This window comes from Microcebus murinus, chromosome 16 (genome assembly GCF_040939455.1).
Source record: "Microcebus murinus isolate Inina chromosome 16, M.murinus_Inina_mat1.0, whole genome shotgun sequence".
In the NCBI taxonomy this organism is placed as follows: Eukaryota; Metazoa; Chordata; class Mammalia; order Primates; family Cheirogaleidae; genus Microcebus; species Microcebus murinus.
Window position 1 is genome coordinate 45670702 of NC_134119.1, and position 23802 is coordinate 45694503.

Here is a 23802-nt window from a genome sequence, read left to right on the forward strand (position 1 = left end):
TCATACTGGTGAAATAATTTTCATCAAGGGTCACAATATCATTAAATAGTGAAAAGACAGTCTATTCAACAAACAGTGCTGAAAAAACTGGATCTCCATATATAGAACAATAAAGCTGGACCCTTACCTGATACCATATACAAAAATTAAAATGGATAAAAGACCTAAATCTAAGAACTAAAACTATAAAACTCTTAGAACAAAACAGAGGAGAAAAGCTTCCTGATATCAGATTTGGTAATAATTTCTTGGCTATGAAAACAAAAGCACAGACAACTCAAGAAAAAATAGACAAATTGAATTTCATGAAAATTAACAACTTCTGTGCATCAAAGGATAGTAATAACAGAGTAAAAAGGAAACCCACAGAATTAAAGAAAATATTTGCAAACCACATATATAAGGGATCTATATCCAGAATATACAAAGAACTAAAATTTCCCACCAAAAATAATCCAATTAAAAACTAGGGAAAGAACTGAAATAGACATTTCTTTAATGAAGATATAAAATTGGCCAATAAGCACATGAAAAGATGCTTAACATCACAAATTGTTAGGGAGCTGTGAATTAAAAACACAATGAAGCCAGGTGTGATGGCATGTGCCTGTAATCCCAGTGACTTGGGAGGCAAGACAATACTTCATACTCATTAAGGTGATTATTATTTTGAAAAACTCAGAAAACAACAAGTATTTGTGAGGATGTGGAGAAACTAGACCCTTGTGCACTGCTGGTGGGCAGATAAAATGGTGCAGCCACTGTGAAAAAGTTTGGCAGTTCATCAAAAAGTTAAACGTGGACTTACCACATGGTCCAGCAATTGCAATTCCATTCCTATGTATATAACTAAGAGAACTGAAAACAGACTCCCACAACAACATTAACAAAAATGTTCACAGCAGTGTTATTCATAATAGCCCCAAAGGGGGAACAACTCAAATGTCCAGACTGCAGAGTATTACCCAGCCAGGAAAAGCAGTGGAAGTACTGATTGATACATGTCACAACATAGATGGTCTTTTTTTTGTAAGCTAGTCAAGCATCGTTGTGGGGGAGACAATCTTAAATCAGCTTAACAATAACCTACAACCCTCAGACCAACTCAGTGTGGATAATCCTTGACAGCAATATGCTATTGAAAGAGTCCAGTCACAAAACACCACATATTGTATGACTCCATACAGGTTAAAAGTTCAGAATAGGCAACCTATAGAGACAGAAAGTAGATTGTGTTTTCCAAGGAGTGGGAGGAAAGGAGAATGGGGTACTGGGTTTCTTTTGGGGGTGATGAAAACGTTCTAGAATTAGGTAGTGGCAATGGTTATACAACTTTGTGAATACACTAAAAACTACTGAATTGTACTCATTAAAAGGATGAATTACATGATGTGTGAATTATATCTTGATATAAAAAATTAAGTAAGTTTAATTTAAAAAAATAATTCAGAATAACTTCTGAGGAGACACCAGTATCCTCACCTGCTCATAGATCTCGATGGCTTTCTGGTACTGCTCAAGCTGGGCGGCATATGCTGCCACCTTCAGCAGACACTTGTTAGCTGAGCTGAAATCAAGAACCAGAGCAGAGTAAATAACAGGCCAATGGAAAAATAAAGGATGTGCACATGGGCCCCTACCCTAAACTTTCATTTGACACAGTCAAACACACTCATAGAGTATATATAAAGAAGATCTGTTTTTTATAACACGTAATAAAACCCATTAGATTATATTAAGAAAAATAATACTTGCCTGTTGGATTCTTCTCCTTTGTAATAATCAGCAGATTGTTCATAATGTGCAATAGCCTGAAAATACATGAATATTTTATAATTCACTTGTAGAATTGTATTTATTTTTTTTATTTTTTATTTATTTATTTTTTTTGAGACAGAGTCTCACTTTGCTGCCCAGGCTAGAGTGAGTGCCGTGGCGTCAGCCTAGCTCACAGCAACCTCAAGCTCCTGGGCTCAAGCAATCCTTCTGCCTCAGCCTCCTGAGTAGCTGGGACTACAGGCATGCGCCACCATGCCTGGCTAATTTTTTCTATATATATAGTTGGCCAGTTAATTTCTTTCTATTTATAGTAGAGACAGGGTCTCGCTCTTGCTCAGGCTAGTTTTGAACTCCTGACCTCAAGCAATCCACCCACCTTAGCCTCCCAGAGTGCTAGGATTACAGGCGTGAGCCACTGTGCCCCACTGTAGAGTTGTATTTAAAAACTACATTTGCATAGGTATTTTTCCTATAAATAAACCTATTCAACAGCAAACTCTTCACAACCCAGCCTACTTCATTCAAGGAATATTAAGAAAGTATACACCTGTGGAACCCTCTTGGTGGCAGAATGCTTGCTGTCCATCACAGTCTGTTTTCCCTCTCCCCAACCCCCACCCCCAACCTCCCCAGCAAATGCCCAGCTACACTATTTGCTCAGCTTCTACTGCAATTAAGGGCAGCCTGTGACTAGTTCTCTCCATGGAAGGTAGACACACATGTTGTGGGCCACATCCAGGCTTAGGCCATACATCTTACTTTGAATCCTTCTCCAGACCTTTTCCAGTTCCCATGAGCTAGAATGGCAAAGACCACGTCCCGTGACACTGAAAACCACCAACTTAGATGGCAGAACTCCGTCAGTTGGGTTCTTAAATAACTAAAAAGGGCAGAATGTACCCCCATTCCCAGTGTCCCTACTACTGTTAAACCCATAAAAGCTATATTTAGTTGTTATTTTAGAAAAATATGAAGCCCTGTCATACTTTAGGTTTGACCTGCAGCACAGACTACCCTCACTAATACCTGAAGTGTCATCTAGAGTAAGGGTGTTGGCTTTAATCTAAAATGTGTGGCACGCAATTAACAGTCAAGTGGACAGGGAACAGAGGCTACAAGCCAGAAAGCTAGAAGCCCTTGTCATGCTGTGACAGAAGATTTAGTGAAACCAAACATGTACAACTTAGAAGGTAGAACACGTGGCTACTGGAGCTGAAAACCATGCGAAATAGCAGAGAAGAGTCACATGATAGCATATATTGCTGTTTTCAGGAAGGAAGGAGTGCTGGACTCTAGAAAGAATTAGCTGGTTTGCAGGTAGTTATGAAAGAGAATAGACAAAGTCCAGAAATAAAGGCCTTATAAGACTGGACAAACCAACAGTTTCTATACCCCAAATTATAAGAGATTATTTTATAATATCTAATAACAGATTATCTCTTATAAATAAATAAATAGTTTAGGTTTTGTAGGCCATATCATCTCTGTTTCAATGACTTAGCTCTCTGGTAGCAAGAAGGCAGCCACAGATGATACATAAATGAAGAAGTGTGGCTATGTTCCAATAAAGCTTTATTTACAGAAAATGAAATTTCAATTTCATATAATTTTTATGTGGCACAAAATGTTTTTCTCTCAATGATTAAAAAATATAAAAAAAATTCTTAGCTCTCAGGCATACAGAAACAGGTGGTGGGTGTGCAGACCCCTGCCTTAACTTTCAAAGTTTTCTCAGTAAGCCAAAATAAGAGAGCTAGTGCTACACAAAAATCAGATTAAAGGTGCTCCCTTCCCACTCAAGCCCATTAGTTCAATGGCTTCAAGGCAGCCCCTAATGAGTTGAGAGAGAGGCACAGAAACAAGAAAATAAAACCAAACAGGCTATGGAACTATGCTAGAAAACCACTTTGGTGATTGTCACTGGCACAGGGAGCCCCTGGTACCCCAGAGCTCCCTGCAGGTGGCGCTGGCAATGACTATCAGAGAAGAATCAGAGCCATCTGAGGCCACAGGCTAGAAGTGGCAAAGCCAGCATCAGGCTGGTCTCTGGACTGCACAGCACCTCCTAGAACTTCATTCATTCACTTTGAGCAGTTCTGTGAAAAACAGACATCTGAACTCCATTCAAATGATTATAGTTTAAGTCTACTTAGCCTACCCTAACTAATATGCTCCCCGAACCATATATTTTCTCAGAATTATTTATAATAGAAGAAAAACTGGCAACAATTTAAGTGGTTAAATATAATGAGCTACTGTAGTATGATTAAAAGTAATGGATGGAAAGTATTCATATGGAAAATTCTTCATGAAATATTAAATTTAAAAATGTAGCTATAAAAGAATAAGTACACTATGGTCCTCTTCTTGCAAATATATAGTCACGGAAACAGTTTGGAAAAAAATATTCCTTTGGAACACTTCTCAGAGCTGTCATGTACACACATGTGTGGGATTAGCTGATGACTATACATCTTCGCCCACTAAAATGTAAGCTCTGTGAGGGAAGGCCCTCAACTGTTCTGCTCCCCATCACACCCCTGGGCCTAGCAATCTGCCTGGCATCATAGTAGGTGCTCAATAAACAGATGCTAAGTGGATGAACATAAATTGCATCAAAAATGAAAGTTCCATATGAAACTACTGCCAGTATCTTGACTAATTTGGAATATCCAGGAAAGAAAAGTTTTTTTATTTATGATTAATCAAAATTAACCTCCTCTGAACTGGCCTCATTCTGTAAAGTGTTAATTTAGCACCCTTTTCCATTGTAATATATGGGGTAAGGTATGAGAAACTTCGCCAAATCTTTCTATAAACAGTATTGGATTACATAACTTCGTCCCAGGGCAGAGCACCTATCTTCCTAGTTATTAAAGCACCAGAACTTAATTAATAGGGTTAACTTGAACCATATGTAACTGCTTTTTTTTTTTAAAGAGCTCAATATTGACAATTTTGTCTAACTTGATACTTATTAAATAATGGCACTCATCAAAATATTAGAAATATAAACTGTAGCTACACTTATCACAGTAAAAGAAAAATTTTAAACCCTACTTTCAATAATGCTAATTTAACTAATCATCAAATTCCACAGTTTTCCCAAGTTTTGTCAAAGAATGGACTTGAAAGGAAAGCATATCCACTGGTTTAATACAGAAGTTTCAGAGAAAAGAGACTGGCCACAGGATATGTCTAGATGTTCACATCTCCTTTGGAATTTTAACAAATAGTGAAATTTAACAGGCACAAGCAGATCTTTACATACAACAAATCATTTTGCTCTGACAATTTCAAGGACTACAATAAATATCAAAAGCAGACACAACCACCCATAACAACAGCACACATAAGAATACAGACACTATGACCAGTTTATTACCCTACTATTTAAGTAGACTGCCAAAGGGGTCACGATATTCCTTCTTGGGGAACCAAATGAGGTTCCCCAAGAACCTCATACATGGAGAATATATGGGGTCCTGAAATGAGAAACAAGGCCACAATGACTGCACCGTCATCAATACCTTAAAGAAAATCCACCTTCCAGGGCTCAAGCTTAACAGTCCACTGTGGAAGTGAAAGAACCTTACATAGCCTTAAAGTGGGATCAATTATTTCACAACAAATACCCCTAGACAGGACCTTACTTGAACCTGCCACATACACCTATCTTATGCTACAGCTAATAGTATTAAATTAGGTTCTCCCGGGGATAAAACAGAAATGAGTTCCTGTGGATCATTTAAAAGACAATCTAAAGTGTACCCAGTTATTATTTGGTTCAGTGTTTTACTTCATGAAGTAATAGTAATATAAGTTTATAAAACATAATACTTCACTGTTCATTAATCAAAATCTGCGAATGAATCAGAGAACAGGCATTGGGTAGTAGTACCTAATAGGAAGAAATTCATCTGTAACAAACCAGATAAAAGGTACTTTTGGTGCAACTGATTTTTCAAACTTCATACACCACTGACAATCATTCGGTGAGTCCAACTAGGGAAGAGAGGGTAATGATGTTTCTAAACACAGGAGCCCGAACGTCAGGGACCATAACAAGCTAACCTTGAGTGTTCAATAATATTCTTCTGCTTTTAAAAGAACATGCCACATCAATGAGAAAAGGTGCCACCTACTGGTCAATTCTCAGAATGGCAGGAACACCATGAGATAATGGGGGTTTCAGAAGCTGCCAGGACAAATCACCATTTTTTTAAAAAAGAAAAGGAAAAAAGCAGTGTGCCTCAGATCATTTTACCCACCCTCAATTTTATGGATACCCATGTGGTGGAGCAGTTGCCCAAGACCATGCCCTGGTGGCAGAGAAGGCAAGGCGCTGCACTGCGGGCTCCTGCCCTCAGGGTGTTCCCCTGACCGCTGTGGGAGAGCAAGCTGGCGCAGGAGCCTCTGCTGGCAAAGGTGCTCCACACACAGTGCTTATCCCCACAAGACTCGTTCAACCCCAGTAAATGTACCATGCCTATCTAAGACACCTTGACCCATGCATCCCCCTCCTGTCCCATCACCCATCTCATACCAGGGAACAAAGGAGGTCTCAGGTCCAACTCCATTATCTTCCTTCAGAATACCCACACAACCTTCAAAAGAGATGGTTCACACACACGCCAATGCACAAGGTGGCCCTGACTTGATCAAGAGGCTCAGAAGGTATTCCCAGAAATTCATGGCAAATATATATATATTTTTAAAAACCAGCCAAATAATGAACTTTATGTAACACGCATGAACAAATTTTATGCATTTTATGCTGAATAACCAAAAGGTGGCAGTCAGCATGAAGTCAGAGGGCGAGCGTTAATAACGCCAGTCCAACTTTAGAACTGCTAAGTGATACTTCTCTGAATCAAGATTCCATCTGCTATGGCAGAGGTAGTCATTTGTTTATCTGACAAATACTTATTTAGAGCTTACTATGTCCCAGAGTTCTGGGCTCTTGGGACACATCAGTAAAACAGAGGCAAAGCTCTCTGTGGACACAGGTGCCCATTCTAGTGGAGGGAGAGAGGCAAACACCAGGAATGAGGAGCAAGCATTTCCCAGGGCATGGTGCAAGGCGACAAATGCAGTAAGAGAGAAAAAGCTGAGTGAGTTGTGTGTGGGGGGTCTGGTATGGATTCCTGAGAAGCTGAGGTTTTAATTTTAACTATTAATAGTTGGCCATGGTAGCCCTCATGGAACAGGTGATAAATGAGCAAAAACTGAGGCACATGGGGAAACTGACCATGTAGACTTGAAGGATTTGAGGAGTCAGCCAAGGGGACATTTGGGGAAGAGCTCTGCAGACAGGGGGGACAGCAGTGCAAAGGGCCTGTGCTCACCTAGCATGTGTGAAGAGAGCATGGAGGCCATGGTGGCTGAAGCAGGATATGCAAGGGGAGGATACTAAAAGGACAGAGAATAGGTCCTATAGGTGTAGGAGCATGTGTGGGGGCTCTGGGGAGCAATTCAGTGGGGCCATGAAGGCTCTGCAAGGCTCTGACTGTTCCTCTAAAGGAAGAGGGTGCCAACAAAAAGTAATGAGCCACAGAGAAACAGAATCTGATACACCACTCACAAGGATCACTCTGGCTGCTCTGTGGCATGGGTGTGTGGGGTTGGCAGGGAGGGGGAAACAGGGAGTAGAAGCAGGGGGAGGCTCTTGCGGGGATGAAGCACAAGCTGGGAGACAAGGAGGTAGTGAGAAGTGCTGAGACTTGAGAGCAGGGAAGACAGTGCCCACAGAAACTGCTCACAGGTCAAATGTGGGGGGGGGCAGAAAGAGAGAAAGGAGAGAGAGAGAGAGAGAGAGGGAGAGAGAGAGAGAAAGAGAGAGAGAAAGAGAAAGGTAAGGAAGCCTGCAGTTTAGGGGGTGCTTGAGATCAGAATCTAGTCTCAAGACATGCTGGCTTGGAGACAGCTGCTGGATGCAAGTGGAAAGGTCAGCAGGCAGGTGAACACAGAAATCTGGAGCTTAGAGAAAGGTCTGGGCAGCAATCAGATTTGTGATTTGCTGGATGACAGATGATACTTAAGGCTGTGATGGTTGAGTGAGTACAGAGTGAGCACTTGCATTTCCTTCCCAGGGTACTCAGGGATAGAGCTAAAGATTCTTTTGGTAATACTAATGTTCTAATCAAAGAGTGAGCTCTCATGTCTTAGATACTCCCTCCAGAAAAGTAGCTGGTCTACTTGGCCAGCCGGTTCCTGAAAGCCTTCATGCAAACCCATCTATGATCACTCAGACTTGATGGGGAAAGGAGAATTCTCAAGTCAACTTCTCTACATGCTTCACTTGTGAGGAACTGTGCCTGTTGCTTACCTTCTCAATGTCCACAAGTTCAGTCTCATAGATCTCTGCAATAGTGATATGGTGCTTGGCTGCAATCGAAAACCTTCCCTGGGGGAAAAAACAAAAATCAGTCACTCGTGCATTTTACTGAATGCCAATCAGTTTGGGAAAAGAAATAAAAAGAACACAACTTGAAGCCATCTCAAGGACTCCACCCCACAGCCACTCAAGCAATGCAATGTCTTACCATGTCTGTGTAAATGTCGATGGCTGCATTTAAGCAGTTGATAGCCTCTGAAGCGTAGGCATTTAAGAAAAACAATGAAAAATCCATTCAGTCAAAGAGGGTTCAGGTGAGCCTGTCTGCATGGCTGTTATTAGAACGTTAATGAGGTATAATTTTGGGGTGGAGGGTGGGCAGGTTAGTTAGTGAGAAGCAAACAACTCATGCATAAGCCCAAAGTCATCAACATGGCTTTGCTCCCAGCAGCTACAGTGTAATTTGGGGAATTGTAGGTGGAGTAATATTGGCTCAGTTTCTCTTAACCTTAAAGTGAGGACTCTAACTGCAATGTGAAATACTGTATTATAAAGAAAACAAAACCATGGAGGTTGTCACCAACACTGATAAATTTTGTCTGCTACAATATAGATGTAAACATATTCTTCATTAATACCATGTATATACTAATTTTGGAAGATGGTATCATGTCACGAGAATCACTTTAATAGATTCTATTCTTCATAAAGCCAAAAGTAAAAGCACTTTGAAGTGCCTGTTCAGACAACTCTTAAGCAAAGTGAACATTTTTTATAATGTTCAAAGATGCTAACTTTTGGTATACTAATATATCTATAAAAGAAGAAAAAATTGAATAGACGATAATGCTAATAAATTGTATTAATTTTTTAAAACAACGAGCCAAAAACTTCTATCATAAAATAGTGTATTTATAATGGTAGCTTCTAGTTGACAGCTCCAAAGTTATTGCCTTTGGTTTAAAAGAGGCAGCAAAGTGAAAAGGCCTAATTGAAGAATTAGAAAGGTAAATAGATTAACAAAAATTAAAGCAATTTCTCTTTAAACTATATAAAAATGGATTCATTGTTATAGGTATAAAAATACAGAAACATATAAAGAAGAAACTAGCCTATCTATAATCCCACTCAAATCCAATTGTTAGTAGTTTGATGCATTTTTCCTTCCAGTGGTTTTTTTTTTTTTTTGAGACAGAGTCTTGCTCTGTCACCCCAGCTAGAGTACAGTGGCATCATTATAGCTTACTGCAATCTCGAAATCCTGGGCTCAAGTGATCCTCCTGCCTCAGCTACCTGAGTAGCTAGGACTACAGATGCACATTACCACGCCCAGCTAATTTTTCCTAATTTTGGTAGACACGGGGTCTCACTCTTGCTCAGGCTGTTCTTGAACTCCTGACCTGAAGCAGTCCTCCTGTCTCAGCCTCTCAGAGTGCTAGGATTACAGGTGTGAGCCACCAAACTTGGTCTTTCCAGTGGTTTTTAAAATACATTTCTACGTGCACAAACTTTTTTCTGAAATCGAGATTATACAATATCCAGTCTCATGTGGTTCTTTAATTACCATGTGAACATTTACCAGGTCACTGAAGATTCCTTGAAACCAGGGATTTTAATGTCTGTATCACAGTCCAAAGTACTGATGTATTACAATTTTACCATTCTACTCTAACTGCTCATGTAAGCTGTTTTTCACTTTTGGAAATAAACTATAATTAATTTTTATACAAAATTCCTTGAAGAAATCTTATTTCCTTATGATATATTTATAAAAGTTGGGATTTTCTATGTTAAACAAATGAACTACTAAAAAAAAAAGGGAGCTTCAAAGCTCTCTGTGCACATGTGTGGGAGAGAAGAAATTAATGCTTTTAATTGCTAAGTATATTATTCTATCCAAAAAAATAACATTTGCAAGATTTTTAAATAACCAATTTCATTCTTCCCTCAAAATGAATACTTTGAAAAATACTTTTAAGAAAATGGATACTGTATAAAAGATTTTAAAACCATCAGATATTATAAACTCCCATTAATTGGACCTTAAAATTCATTGTATATTTAGAAGAGAACATCAGAATTTTTTATGATCAATATATATTTCCATAAAATTAAGATATAAGAAGTCTTAGATAAAATTAAAGGTAACTTCCAAAAAAATTCCCTAAATTTCAACATAAATGGAGTTTGAGAAAATGATGGTGACAACTAAACAGCCAGGATTAAATTTAACATACTTTCTCCTTATAAAAGCTCCTAAATGATTAAAGAAGACAAATTCCTTAAGTCACCAAAATTTCTTTATTTTTCCAAAATACAAAAACTCCTTTTTACCAGGATGAGAAAAGGACACCAACATTGACCTTCAGGTTGAAGGAAACACTGGCTAGTTAGTCACACAGAGCTGGATGTGCTGCACGCCCCACCCGTCTTACCTTGCGGGTCTGCCTTTTTGTAAGCATTTCCAGCATCCACAAAGCTGGTTGCAGAGTCATGTTTGCTCTGAAGCTGCATGTGGAGCTTGGCTGCCTGACAAAATGCGTTCCCTGCAGCTGAGGAAGAAGACACTACAATTAAACAAAGAGGAACAAGTCCCTCCACAGAAAGGTCCATGCTCTAAGTGCTGGACCTACCTAGAAAAGTTACATCCCACTGAAAAGACACATTCTAGTTAGAAGTATATATAAATATGGTCAAGTGCATCTTGGGTGTTTATAAAAATAGCCCCAGGAGATTTCCAAAGTGTTTCTGGACACCAAGCCTCCCTTCTCTGGCCAGGCCATTCAATACCAATAGCTAAATTCTGGGCTGCTCAATTCTAATCCATAAATACATAATAAACACTAATTAGGGCATCAGGCTACAAGTGATTAATGAAAGGTAAAATACTGAGCTCAAGGATATATGCTCATTTTTCTATCTTATAGTGTCTACTGGACTTAGTTGTCATTGTGAAAGAAATCGCTAATAAAGCCTTAATGGAGAAAATAAGTTTCTTCAGTAGAAATAAGATCCACAATTTTGAAATACAAAAAAGTCTAAAAATCCAAAGCTTTTTCTTCAGTTTATTGCAAAATGTGACTGCAATTTTTTTTCACCACACCTTGATCTCAGACCTAACTGAAATCTATATGAGGTTTAATCTGTTTTCATCCCATTTAGTGTGAGAATTTGCATGTTTCCCTGCAGAAGCACCAATAGGTCTGGTTGTGGGGTAATGCCCAGGTCTCCAGATACATGAACTAAATTTTTTTCAGAAAAGGTTTTGGATCAGTGACTTTCTGAAGTGGAAGAATGAGCAAAGGATCCCTAGCAGAGGGGTTGCATGAACAAGGAACAGATGCTTGAAGGTAAGAAAAAGCTAGAAGTGGAGGCCAGCGACAAGCCTATCCCAACTGGAGGAGGGCAATGGAAATCAAGGCTGAGGATGCATCAGGCCAGTTCCAGGAGGGTTTAAGCGTCAACATGATGAACTTGCTGAGTTCAGAGAATGCAACAAGGCAGAGTGCTTCCAAGAAATGAGTCAAGTGCAGGATAGATAGATGAGGTAGACACAAGCTTAGGAAAGTATGAAATAGGGACATCAGTACAATAGGAATAGAGAGGAAAGAATTTGCCCCACTAGGAAAAGCATGATTAAGAATATAACAAAACCTTTAGGTTTTGGGAAAAAAAAAACAAAAAACAACTTTAGTCATGAAGCAGTACCAACTGCTGATTTTAAACATTTGCTTTAAAAATCTTTGTTAAGAAATAAAACATCCAATTCTGCCAAAGCTCCAACTGAATCTCTAGAGGTAACCACATAATTTCCATGTGGGTTTCTTGAACTTTCAGCCAAGGGAAAAGAGGCAGTACAAACTCTGGAGGCAGCCCATCCAGGTTCAACTCTTGCTCTGTGCCTCAGGTTCTGATAAAAAGAATAAACACGCAGTTAGGAAGATGTTTAACCACCAGTATGACATGGATAGTGCTAAATGTTGGTATCCCTCAAAATTTGTATTGTTGGAGTCTAATATCTAATATTCACTGTGTATTAAGAGGTAGGGCCTTTGGGGAAAATGATTAAGTCATGATGGCCCCACCCTCACAAAAGGGATTAGCGCCTTTATAAAAGAGGTTGAAAGGAGCTTCCTTGCTCCCTTCAGCCATGTGAGGATGTGGCAAGAAGGTGCTACCTAAGAAGCAGAAAGCGAGCCCTCACCAGACACTGACTCTGCTGGTGCCTTGATCTGGGACTTATCAACCTCTAGACCTGTAACCAATAAATTTCTTCTCTTTATAAATTACTCAGTCTAAGGTATTTTGTTATAGCAGCAGAAATAGACTAAGACAGACACTAAATAATCAGAGTGGATGCTGTTGGTCACTGGTGAATCATGAGAGGTTGGGGTCCTGAGGAGGGGCCAAGGCCACTGCCAGACATAGTGGTTTTAGACAGTGGGCAGGCATCTGGGGTACTTGGGGCAGCAGCTAACCACCAAGTGGCAGTTCAGGATATATCAGCTGAACAGTAGCTTTGGTGGGCTCTGCCTCAGAAGAATGTAGTAGTAACTTTGACTTCCCAAGGAAAGTGCTAAGAAGGACCTGAGTCAAGTTACACACATGCTGGCTACTTTCACTTATATGCAAATGTAGCCATTAGTAACACCTATGGTTTGGCATGTTTAAATGCCATTATTTCTTTATAACCTATGTTCTCCTTCTCCTGTCAGCATGTCATTTTTTTTTTTTTTTTTGAGACAGAGTCTCACTTTGTTGCCCAGGCTAGAGTGAGTGCCGTGGCGTCAGCCTGGCTCATAGCAACCTCAATCTCCTGGGCTCAGCGATCCTACTGCCTCAGCCTCCCAAGTAGCTGGGACTACAGGCATGCGCCACCATGCCCGGCTAATTTTTTGTATATATATATTTTTAGTTGGTCAATTAATTTCTTTCTATTTTTGGTAGAGACAGGGTCTCGCTCAGGCTGGTTTCGAACTCCTGACCTTGAGCAATCCGCCCTCCTCGGCCTCCCAAAGTGCTAGGATTACAGGCGTGAGCCACCGCGCTCGGCTCAGCATGTCATTTTTGATAGTTTATTTATGTTTCCTATCCCAGAACCAATCATGATCCATTCTTTTCTTGCCGAGTTGTAATACCACAACATCCAGGCTCTCTTGGGCTACCTCATTTCCCCAGACAATAGTAAGTGCTTTAATTTTATATTTTGATGTTCCTACTTTTTAAAAGTAGTAGTTGACTTACTTTTTCACTCTCAGTACTTATTCCATCACTGCTAACAAATACCAGCTCATAAGGGAGGATATGTTAAACTAAATGGCCTCTGGGAAGTCATGCAACTTCTTAGGCTTAATTTCCTCACCTGTAAAATTGGTCCAATATCAATCAGCATGATCTCCCAAAAGGTGAGTATAAAACAAATTAGCTTAACCATTATAAAAGAACTTTTAAAACTATAAAGAGATACAATGGTGTTATGATCACCGCCACTGCAACATGGACATAGTTTCAAACAGTCTAATATTTATTCATTCACTCAACAAATGTACTAAGCATCTACTATGTTGCAGGTACTACTCCAGACCCTGGAGATACAGCTGAGATAAAACACACAACATCCTGGCCTTCCAAGGTTTATATCCTAATGAGGGTCACCATATAATAAAAACAAATATAAATGAGTAAAACACTGTGTAATTTATTTATTTATGTAAAACGATTTTTTTTTTGAGACAGAGTCTTGCTCTGTTGACTAGATTAGAGTGCTGTGGTGTCAGCCTAGCTCAAAGTCCTGGGCTCAAGCAATCCTCCTGTCTTAGACTCCTAAGTAGCTGAGACTACAGGCATGTACCACCTCACCAGGCTAATTTTTTCTATTTTTTGTTGCCTAGCTAATTTCTTTCTATTTTTAGTAGAGATGAAGTCACACTCCTGCTGAGGCTGGTCTCGAACTCCTGACCTCAAGCAATCCTCCTGCCTTGGCCTCCCAGAGTGCTAGGATTACAGGCATCGGCCACCATGCCCAGCCTGTAATTTATTTTTGCTAGATGGTGGTAAGGACATTGGAGAAAAGGAAAGGAAATGTCCCAGAAGGAGAATGTTGCTATTTTTTTAGAAAAAAGGTAAGACCTCACTAAGAAGATGACATCTGAAGGGCCTGAAGGAAGCAGGGAACCATCCACATTCTGTCAGGGGAAAGAGTATGCAGACAGAAGGAACAGCCCATGCAAAGGCTTTGAGGTAGGAGCTGGGCACACAAAGGGGAGTGGGTAGGAGGAGATGAGGTCAGAGGAAGGAAGGGGACAGTCCTTGAAAGCCACTGTTAGAAAGTCAGTTCTCATCTGGATTGATATGACCAGACATAACTTGTGTTATGTTACTTCATGAAAACAGACTGAGAAAGCACAGAAGCCATGGAGATGTCAGGAGGCTACACCCAGAGCATCACCTCAGGCAACATATTATTTGGGGGAAGGGGGGAGGATACACACAAAGCCTTCTTAGTTATATAAATGATAAGTGGCCTCTCTGAAATGGAATTTCCAAACATTAGAATATCTGATCACCAGATACAATAAATAATAAGTGGTCTCTTTAGGTTAAGATCAACTTTCACCTATAATTATAAGATCTAAACAAAATGAAAAATGGGATGAAGAGACAAAACTGTTTTCTCTTTCACTGTAAAAAATACAATATAATTCAGATATAAGTGCATTTAGACAGGTTGGTCAACAGAGTGAGACCCTGACTCAAAAAAAAAACAAAAAAAAAACAAAAAATTCTTTTTAACTAAATAAACTCTTACCTAAAACTAAACTTATAAGCAAATGGGGAAATGGCTTGTAGAGGACGAGGGGCCCACTTTCAATCCTGCAGCAGCTGTGAGCTAGATCCTGAGACCCATGTCCCCTGCTCCAGCCAAAAGTGGTCTCTATCTTCACAACAGAAATACCCCATCACCAAGCCATGTAAAGTCTCTTTGCCACGAGGAGGGGAATAAATTTCTCTCTGAAATCAGTGTTAGAAGAGCCAGCCCCTCTCAGATCCATGAAAAGAATAATCCTGTGGATTCTGTTATGTGTGATCTCACTGGATAGAATGCATCACTTTAAAAAATAATGAGTCTTCTTGAGGTTTATGTAAACCCCCTCACCCCACTGTCACAGTTCTCAGTGAAATCACAGTTATCTCGGAGCAGGGAATGGTTAGAAATTCTCAGCCAATGTTCAGGTAAAGTAAACGAGGCATTTCTATTTATCCCATTAGCTTTCAATGAGTTTTACTCCAACTTTCATTCCTTATGGCACTGTATTTATTTCAGCATACTAGTAAGAAGCAAAGATTATGCTTTCTAATTCTAAATAATTTTAACTCTTTTTAGTTACCACATACCTACTGTATTAGGTGGTTTATAGAGAGTAAGAAAAACATTGTCCCTGTGTTTGAACTTAAGTCAGCCTTCTAAGTTTAGTTCATTCAGAGCACGCTCCTTTAGTTCCCATCCACAGTGGCCACATAAGTTATTCAGTACCAACACCTGTCTCTAGGGCTAAGAGTCTTACTCTTTCAGGAACACAGTCATTTTCTCCTTCAAAGTGATTTTAAACTATTTGCCTGAAGAGCAAACAAACAAAAACTTTGTACATACCACTCCAATTTTTAGCCATCTTGAACATATTTGCAGCTCTGGTGTACATTTCACATGCCTCTTCTATTCTTGTGTTTCCACTGAGAAAAATTTAAAAATAAGGTTATGTTTACTTGAACAACCATATCCATCCCTAATCCTCCCTCCGTCAAATAATAAACATTTAATGAACATGTACTATGTGTCAGATAAGCATTATAGAATCTTAACAGCTGTTCAAAGGAGATGATCTTACTATTTTCATTTTCCAGATGAGGAAACCAAGGCATACAATAGCAAAGTAACTAGCCCAAGGTCACACAGCAAGGATACAACAGAACTTAGACTCAAATACAGATCTGGCTGACCCCAGAATCCTACACCCTTAACCAGAGTCCTTTCTCATGTATAAAAACTAATGTTTTATACCAGTGTCCGAGTAATTAGAAGTTTTTCCAAAGGTTATATTGTGAAGGATAAAGACAACTTTACCTTGTTATTTTCCAAGAGTCTAGCACTGTTTATTCAGTCTTAAAAATAAAAACAAAACCTAAAGCCAGATCTTATAAGAAAGTGCCACGCTGTTCTACACTTGTATTATCTGTCAGCTCTGCTGGAGGCATGCACTTCTCCAATGTGACAGAGGCTTCAGGATCCAACCCCACACCCTGTGTAGAAATACATTTTACAACATTCTGGGAGAAGGACACTCCAATGCTGCTTGCATACATACAGTTCTGGAAAGTTTTCAACAGGCAGCTGATTCCACTGAGAGACAGCTTTAGCTGCTTAGAAATTTCTTCTTACATAAAAGTCAAAATAATCCTCATAAATCCCGCAGAGTTTTCTAATCCAACCTTGCTTTTACTAAGCTAAGGCCGTCGATGAAAGATATTTACCTGTCTTATCTATCTAGGTAATAAACATAAAAAAAAAAAAAAACAGCATAAAACCAAGATGCAGTAGACTGTAGCTGTGCAGTACACATAAAAAGTTTTTGTGCAGTACACATAGAAAGGAACTCAGTGGAGTTATGGACACAAAGACTCAGAGACAGGAGAGGTCAAGGCTGACACTTGATGACTGGACACAGTATAAACACATGAACATGAGTAAGTGTACACACATATGCCAGGAACTCCAAGCTCCAGCAAAGCAGCACGCAGCTCTGTGTCAACACGAGTCCTAGTGCAGTCAATGCTGGGCATATAGTGAGGCCCAGGTATGACTCAAACTCTAGGCAGTAACTACTAACAGTTTGATCCTGGGCTAGTTTTTTAACTCCTTTGCACCTAGGTTTCTGCATGTATAAACTGAGGGCAATATTATATATACCTTTGAGTTATTATGAGAATAACTCATATATAGTTGTCAATGCAGAGCTTGACTCAATCAGTATGGTTATTATAACCAAATCCATGTATTGTGGCATAAAAACCTCTGGGAATCAATAGACATAAGTAATTTATATATAGACTATTTTGTTATTTGTGAACTCTTATAATTCAATAATAAAAAGACTAATCACCCAATTAAAAAAATGGGTAAAAGACCTGAATTGACACTTCTCCAAGGAAGATATACAAATGGCCATTACACATCAAAAGATACTCAGCATTAGCCATCAGAGAAATGTAAATCAAAACCACATATGTGATATTACTTGGCTCCTACTAGGATGGCTAGAATCAAAAGATAGGCAATAGCAAGTGTTACAAAGGACATGGAGAAACTGGAAGCCTCATATTCTGCTAGTAGTAATGTAAAATGTCACAGCTACTTGAAAAATGAGTTGGCAGTTGCTTAAAAGGTTAAACATAAAGTTACCATGAAACGCAGCAATTCCACTCCTAGGCACACACCCAAGAGAAATAAAAACATATGTTCACACAGAAACTTGTATGCGAATATTCACAGTAACATTCATCATTAATAACCAAAAAGTGGAAACAACCCAAATGTCCATAAACTGATGAACAGATTAATAAAATGTAGTATACACAGACAATGGAATATTATTGGGCAATAAAAAGAATAAAGTACCAATACATGCTAAGACATGTTTGAGCCCTGAAAACATGTAAAGTAAAAGAAGTCAGACACAATATGATTCCATTAATATGAGAGATCTAGAGTAGGCAAATCTACAGAAACAGAAAACAGATTAGCAGTTGCATAGTGCTACGGTTGAATGCAATTCTCCTCTCCAAAATTCAAACTGAACCTTAATCCTTAATGCAATAGTGTCGGGAGGTGGAGCCTAATGTGAGGTGTTTGAGTCATAAGGGCTCTGCCTCATAAATTGATTAAAGCTTCTAGAATTGATTGAATCGGCTCTCATGAATTGATTAAAGCTTCTAGAAAAATGGCTTGTTGTGGGTTCCCTTTTGCTTTTCTGCCACATGAAGACACACAATCATGCCAGCTTCCCTTTGCATCTTCTGCCATGTGAAGCCATAGCAAGAAGGCCCTCACCAGACACCAGATACTAGCAACTTGATCTTGGACTTTTCAACCTCCAGAACTGTGAGAAATAAATTTCTGTTCTTTATAAATCACCCAGTCTTGGGTATTGTGTTACAGGAGACACAAAATGGACTGGTACCTGGAACTGGTAGTGTTGGGGAAAAATGGGGAGGTGGGGGGAAATGAAAGCTAAAGTGTTTCCTTCTGGGGTGATGAAGATGTTCTAAAATTGTGATGGTTGCATAGTCCTGTGAATATGTTAAAACCCACTAAACTGTACACTTTAAATGGGTGAACTGACATGGTATGTGAATAAAGCTGCCTTCCCCAAATCGAAAAACAAACAAAAATAACCCCAGAGCTATGTCACACAGTGAATGATAGGATGGCAACAAGCCACACCACAAATGAAGTGTCAGAAATAAGCAAAGCTTTCTCTCACATTTTCATGTCCCTTTTTCTCTACTTCAAATCTACATATTTGAAAAAAAAATTAGCTAACAGGTTCCCCCGATGGAAAATTCCTAACATGAGAATGTTCTCAACCTTAGCCATAGCTCCCTTGGAGCTAACAAAGGCTTGTCACTTTCTTGTGTCTTGTTTTTCTAAAGAATATCAGGCATCTTGAACTGTAATTATAGTGCAATCATTCTTTTTAAAGGTTTCCAAATAAAACTAGCTTAATTAAAAAGTACTTTATCCTGTTATTTTCAAAGACAGACACAGCTAGGAATAGCAGAACTCCCACCTTATGCTAGCTTTTCTGCTAGATATTTCCACATATTATGCCATTTTCATGATCACAACAACCATTATCACACTACCTCCATTTGACAGGAAAAAGACAGTATCTGGACATCAATGGCTCTCCAAGGTTACCCAGCCAAGATCAGTGTTGTTTGACACTTGACTTCAAGTTCAATGATCTTTGTAAAAATACTGCATGAACCCTACTATACTATGAGACTCTTACCTCTCCTGAAACAGAATTAGCAAAAGTATTCTCACTTTAAAAACACTAGAGAAAACTCATTCATCATAAATAGAAAATAATTTTAAAACTTCATGAAAAATATACTTTTGAAATTATTCTAAATGTTTATTATATATGAAAGTTAATTTTCATAAGTTTTAAGAATATTCAGAATTCACTTTCAAATAATCCACCTGTTATCCAGAGAGCCCCCATAATGGGGAAGAAGATCCCAGAAAACAGAAACAAGATTCTGTGAGGGGAATCTGTGTTATAAAGTGATATAATCTAAGGACATGGCACTAAATTGACATTAAGAAGGCTAAATTGGGCTAAATTAACTTAAAGGGCTACATTAACTTAATGATCAACAGTATTGCTGGTATCACAGGGCTCTGACCTTGAAGAAGAAAACGTTTTCTACACCACAAAAGACAACACTGACCTGTCTGCACAAGAACCAGTGCCACCTGGCAGCCCCAGCGGAACCATTCCTCCTAATTCCAGGGGTAAGGCAGACTATCTCTTCTTTTTGATCTTACTTATTCAGGAAATATTTACTGAGATCAATATGTACCAGAAAACACTAGGAAAAAATATCAAACTTCAGGGCTGGAAGACGGTCTGAGAGAGAGATCAACACCACCACGTTCTGTGTTCCACTGAGGAAACATGGTCAAAGCCACTAACTGTCCCACTAGGAACCAGTGAACAACAGAGCCCTGAAAACCAATTACTCCTCAAATAATCTAAAGTCTTCATTTTTCTCCATCCTGAATAATAACCATTTAGGAGCTCAGTAAAACACTGGCAACTGTAGTACGTACTATTTTAAAACTGGGTGGGAGGAGGGAGACATTAAAGTAGAACCATGGAAACTAATAGCACGCACATCACGAGATGTACCCAAAAGAAAAAGGTGACAACTGCTGAGGTAGTTACAAAGCTGCCTCTAAAATCACAAGATACTAGAGTAGAAGTATCAAAAAAAGTGACAATGATAGTGCTGTGAGGATGTGCACACATAACTGGAGGCAAAATTCAGCTCTATAGTCAGGATGCCCTGAGGGGATGTCAAGACCTGTCGACAGACTGAAAACAGGGATTACTGTTAGTGACCAGGACCCTGAAGGGGAATCCACCAAACAGGATAGCTCCTTCTTTTTGCTGTTTACCAGCAGTATCTCCGTAGCCACGAGCCCGATGCTCTGTGGAAAGGGACAGCACCAGACCCAGCACACAGGCCACGTAACAACGCCGATGACAGAAGAAACTGTCCACACTATAGCTTTTAAAAAGTTTTCCCATGTGTCATACAAGCCAATAGAGAAAGTATCCAGAAAAGGAGAGGAAAATTCTGTTTAAAAGTGCCTCTGCCATACAGAGCTATTTCCTTCATGATAAAAATTTATTTTTACCTGATGCTTCATTTCTGTAATCACCATAGATTCTAAAAACTTGGGGTTTTTCTAGATAAACTTAACCCTTCTAAAATTATTTCATTTCTGGGCTTAATATATTTTGAAACAATCCAATTACTTTCATGTGATGTAAAAAGTAGAGCCTTCTGCAACAGAAGAGATGTAGAGGCCCCAGGGGGACACAAAACAGCTAGAAGAGGTTTTTGCATGTTCTTAACACAAAGCAATGATAAATACATGAGGGGACTACCCTGATTTGATCATTATACAACATACACATGTATTGAAACATCAAATTGTTGTTTGATGTAGCCCCATAAATATATGCAATTATGTATCAATTAAAAAATATTTAAAAATCGTTTTAAAAGGCAGGAGGGGCCGGGCGCTGTGGCTCACGCCTGTAATCCTACCTCTTGGGAGGCCGAGGCGGGCGGATTGCTCAAGGTCAGGAGTTCGAAACCAGCCTGAGCAAGAGCGAGACCCCGTCTCTACTATAAATAGAAAGAAATTAATTGGCCAACTGATATATATATAAAAAAAAAAATTAGCCGGGCATGGTGGCGCATGCCTGTAGTCCCAGCTACCCGGGAGGCTGAGGCAGAAGGATCACTCGAGCCCAGGAGTTTGAGGTTGCTGTGAGCTAGGCTGACGCCACGGCACTCACTCTAGCCTGGGCAACAAAGCGAGACTCTGTCTCAAAAAAAAAAAAAAAAAGGCAGGAGGGAGATAATCTCCAGAATGCCAATTTGAATTCTTATACCAAAAGGCTGCATTTTAAAGTTCCTTTGTTTTTGCTAAACCACTAATACAGAGCCCAAGGTGCAATGGAAAAGCCCAATGGAATGCTGTCATTCCCAGGAGCAGTCAGGCCCCAGTCCTGGCCTTGGAGACAAAGAGAAATTCCTTCCACCAGGCAAGCCCAGCAAGGGGAGGAGCATTGTCTCACTCCTCTGCCTGGGCTCTTGTATTCAATTTTCTGAGATCTTTTCACTTTATTTCTGCTTAATTAAGAAAAAATAATCATAGATTCTCAGACATTGGAAACTGAGACATTTAAGGACTATGACCAAAGTATCTGTGTTTAAGTATAATTTCCTGAAATAAAGTTTATGAGAACAGGTACAACAAGGAAAGCTGGCTGGACTTATTTTGGCAATAATCCCAACATCTTAACTTGGTACAGGGAGTAGTCACCTTTCTTATAGAGGGGAAGTAGGTATAGATTGGACTCATTAATAAAGCAAAGCCAAGATATTAAAATACTTAAGAAAGCTAAGAATACTAACTAGTGGATAAACTCAAATGATTGTTAAACACAACCTGACTTCCCAAAAGTAATTTTTAAACTAAATTTCACTCTTTACAAAAATTTAATCTTTAAAAAGTACTGATGAGACTTGTGATTCTCAAAGGATAATGGTAGCTGCCCAAAGATAAATTTGTCCATACATCCTCCAAAAACCACACAGATCAATAAAGAACAAATACAACCACCCATAATCCATGCCTAGAGCAAAAGAAGGAGACAGCATTCAGCAAGCATCTGTTTAAATATAATTGGGGAAATAAAAATCGAAAACTAGCAGAGCCGGCAACAGAGCCTATGCTGGAAGTCAGAAGGAAGCCTGTGGACAGTACAAGGGACTGTGGAAAGACCCAGCAATGGTGGCTCAGGCAGGAATTCCCAGCAAGGAAGGGCCCCACCAGGGTGGGGAAACACAGAGACCGGGGTAAAACCTGGCAGGTTAGAGCACTGCAGCTGGGAACTGAACAGAGGAGCCATGGCCAGAGGCAGCAGTCTCTAGAAGACAATTCTTCTGGGAGAGAAAGAAGCACCTTAGAAGAAAGAGGCAGCTCTCAGGAGGCTTGGTAGTAAAAGGAAAGAAGGCAAGTGGCAGAAATAAATGAAATAAATTAGACTTTCTGAAACAAAAAGGTATCACAGAAATGGAAGTCACACTACCTACCCCTTCACAACACCATTAAAGAAACTGCACTTAACTGCACCAACACAAGACAGTATGCAAACTAAGAAACCTGTGAAGTCACCCAAACCTCTCATCACTCATCACAGAAACACTATTGTGCTATTGTGGGCCCAAGAATCTCTATAACTCTCTAAACTAAACAGAAAAGGGAAGCATCATCCATACAAAGCTACTACTTAAGAAGCAAGAATAAAAATTTTTCAGCTGACAAATATGCTCCCCCAAACAACCACAAGGAAAAGGAAAACAACAATCTCATGATTTAAAAATTATTAAAAGAACACTTGCAGATATGAAAGTAAGTCAGAAATTTAAAAACTCTGAATGGAAATGCACACAAAAAAATAAGATGATGAACTTTTGTTTCAAATTCTAGAAGGAAAGAAAGAAAAAGACAAAATGATCTCAGAAATAAAATCTTTGTTATAATACATCTAAGGGGATATGATTTTACTGACAATGAGAAGAAAAATGAAAACAGTCAAGAGAATAAAAATGAAGAGAAAAGGATTGGAGAAAAAAATGAGAGGATAGGCAGAAAGCCAATACTCATGTGACTGGAGTCCTAAAGAGGAGAAAAAGAAAATACCAATTTTTACAATAACAATATCAGAAAATTTTCTAGAAACAAAAGAATCTAAATAGTGAACGGGCCTACCATGTACTGGAAACACTGACCCAGTCTACTATGAAACACACTGGGGAAGACTATGAGATTTTATAAAGAAAGAAAAACTCTGGGCTTCCAGGTAAAAAGGCAAAGTTACATACAAAAATAAGAAAATAAGGTTAGCCTCCAACTTCAATAGCAACATGCAAAACAAGACAACAGCAAAATTTTTCAAAAACTTACGGGAAAAAAAGTATTAGTCAAGGACTATACAGCCAAGCCATACATCAATAACATTAACGTAAGCCAGGACTCAAGGGATAATGTATTAACTTCCAACTAAGAGAAGACTAGGGAACAGAGGTGAAATGATGAGTGGTGGCACTGAATACATTTTATTATAGATCTAAAATTAAAAAGTAGGGAAACGGATAGAAACGTTAAATACAAATAGCTAAAAAAAACCACACACGCATTGGAGAAAAATGGAAGTACAACACGTTCACTGAGAGGCACACAGACAGTAGATGTTTTCCACAGCAAATAAAATAATAGGAGCTTAAGTAAGAAAAAGAAGCTAAAGATATTAAAAGAT

At 39.1% G+C, this 23802-nt stretch overlaps 1 protein-coding gene across 2 annotated transcripts in view; it reads right to left on the reverse strand.

Annotated features, from left to right (window-relative positions):
• The window catches only part of NAPB (NSF attachment protein beta), a 45610-nt gene that overhangs the window by 12273 nt on the left and 9535 nt on the right, over nt 1-23802 (reverse strand). The window contains exons 2-7 of one of the 2 annotated variants that reach the window (XM_012739196.3): nt 15768-15847; nt 10552-10668; nt 8325-8371; nt 8108-8185; nt 1756-1811; nt 1483-1567 (exon numbers count right to left, since the gene is read on the reverse strand). In XM_012739196.3, the coding sequence (XP_012594650.1) occupies nt 1483-1567; nt 1756-1811; nt 8108-8185; nt 8325-8371; nt 10552-10668; nt 15768-15847 (463 nt within the window). Of the gene's footprint in view, nt 1-1482; nt 1568-1755; nt 1812-8107; nt 8186-8324; nt 8372-10551; nt 10669-15767; nt 15848-23802 lie in introns of those variants that run through there. The other variant, XM_075992872.1, reaches the window with a different exon arrangement.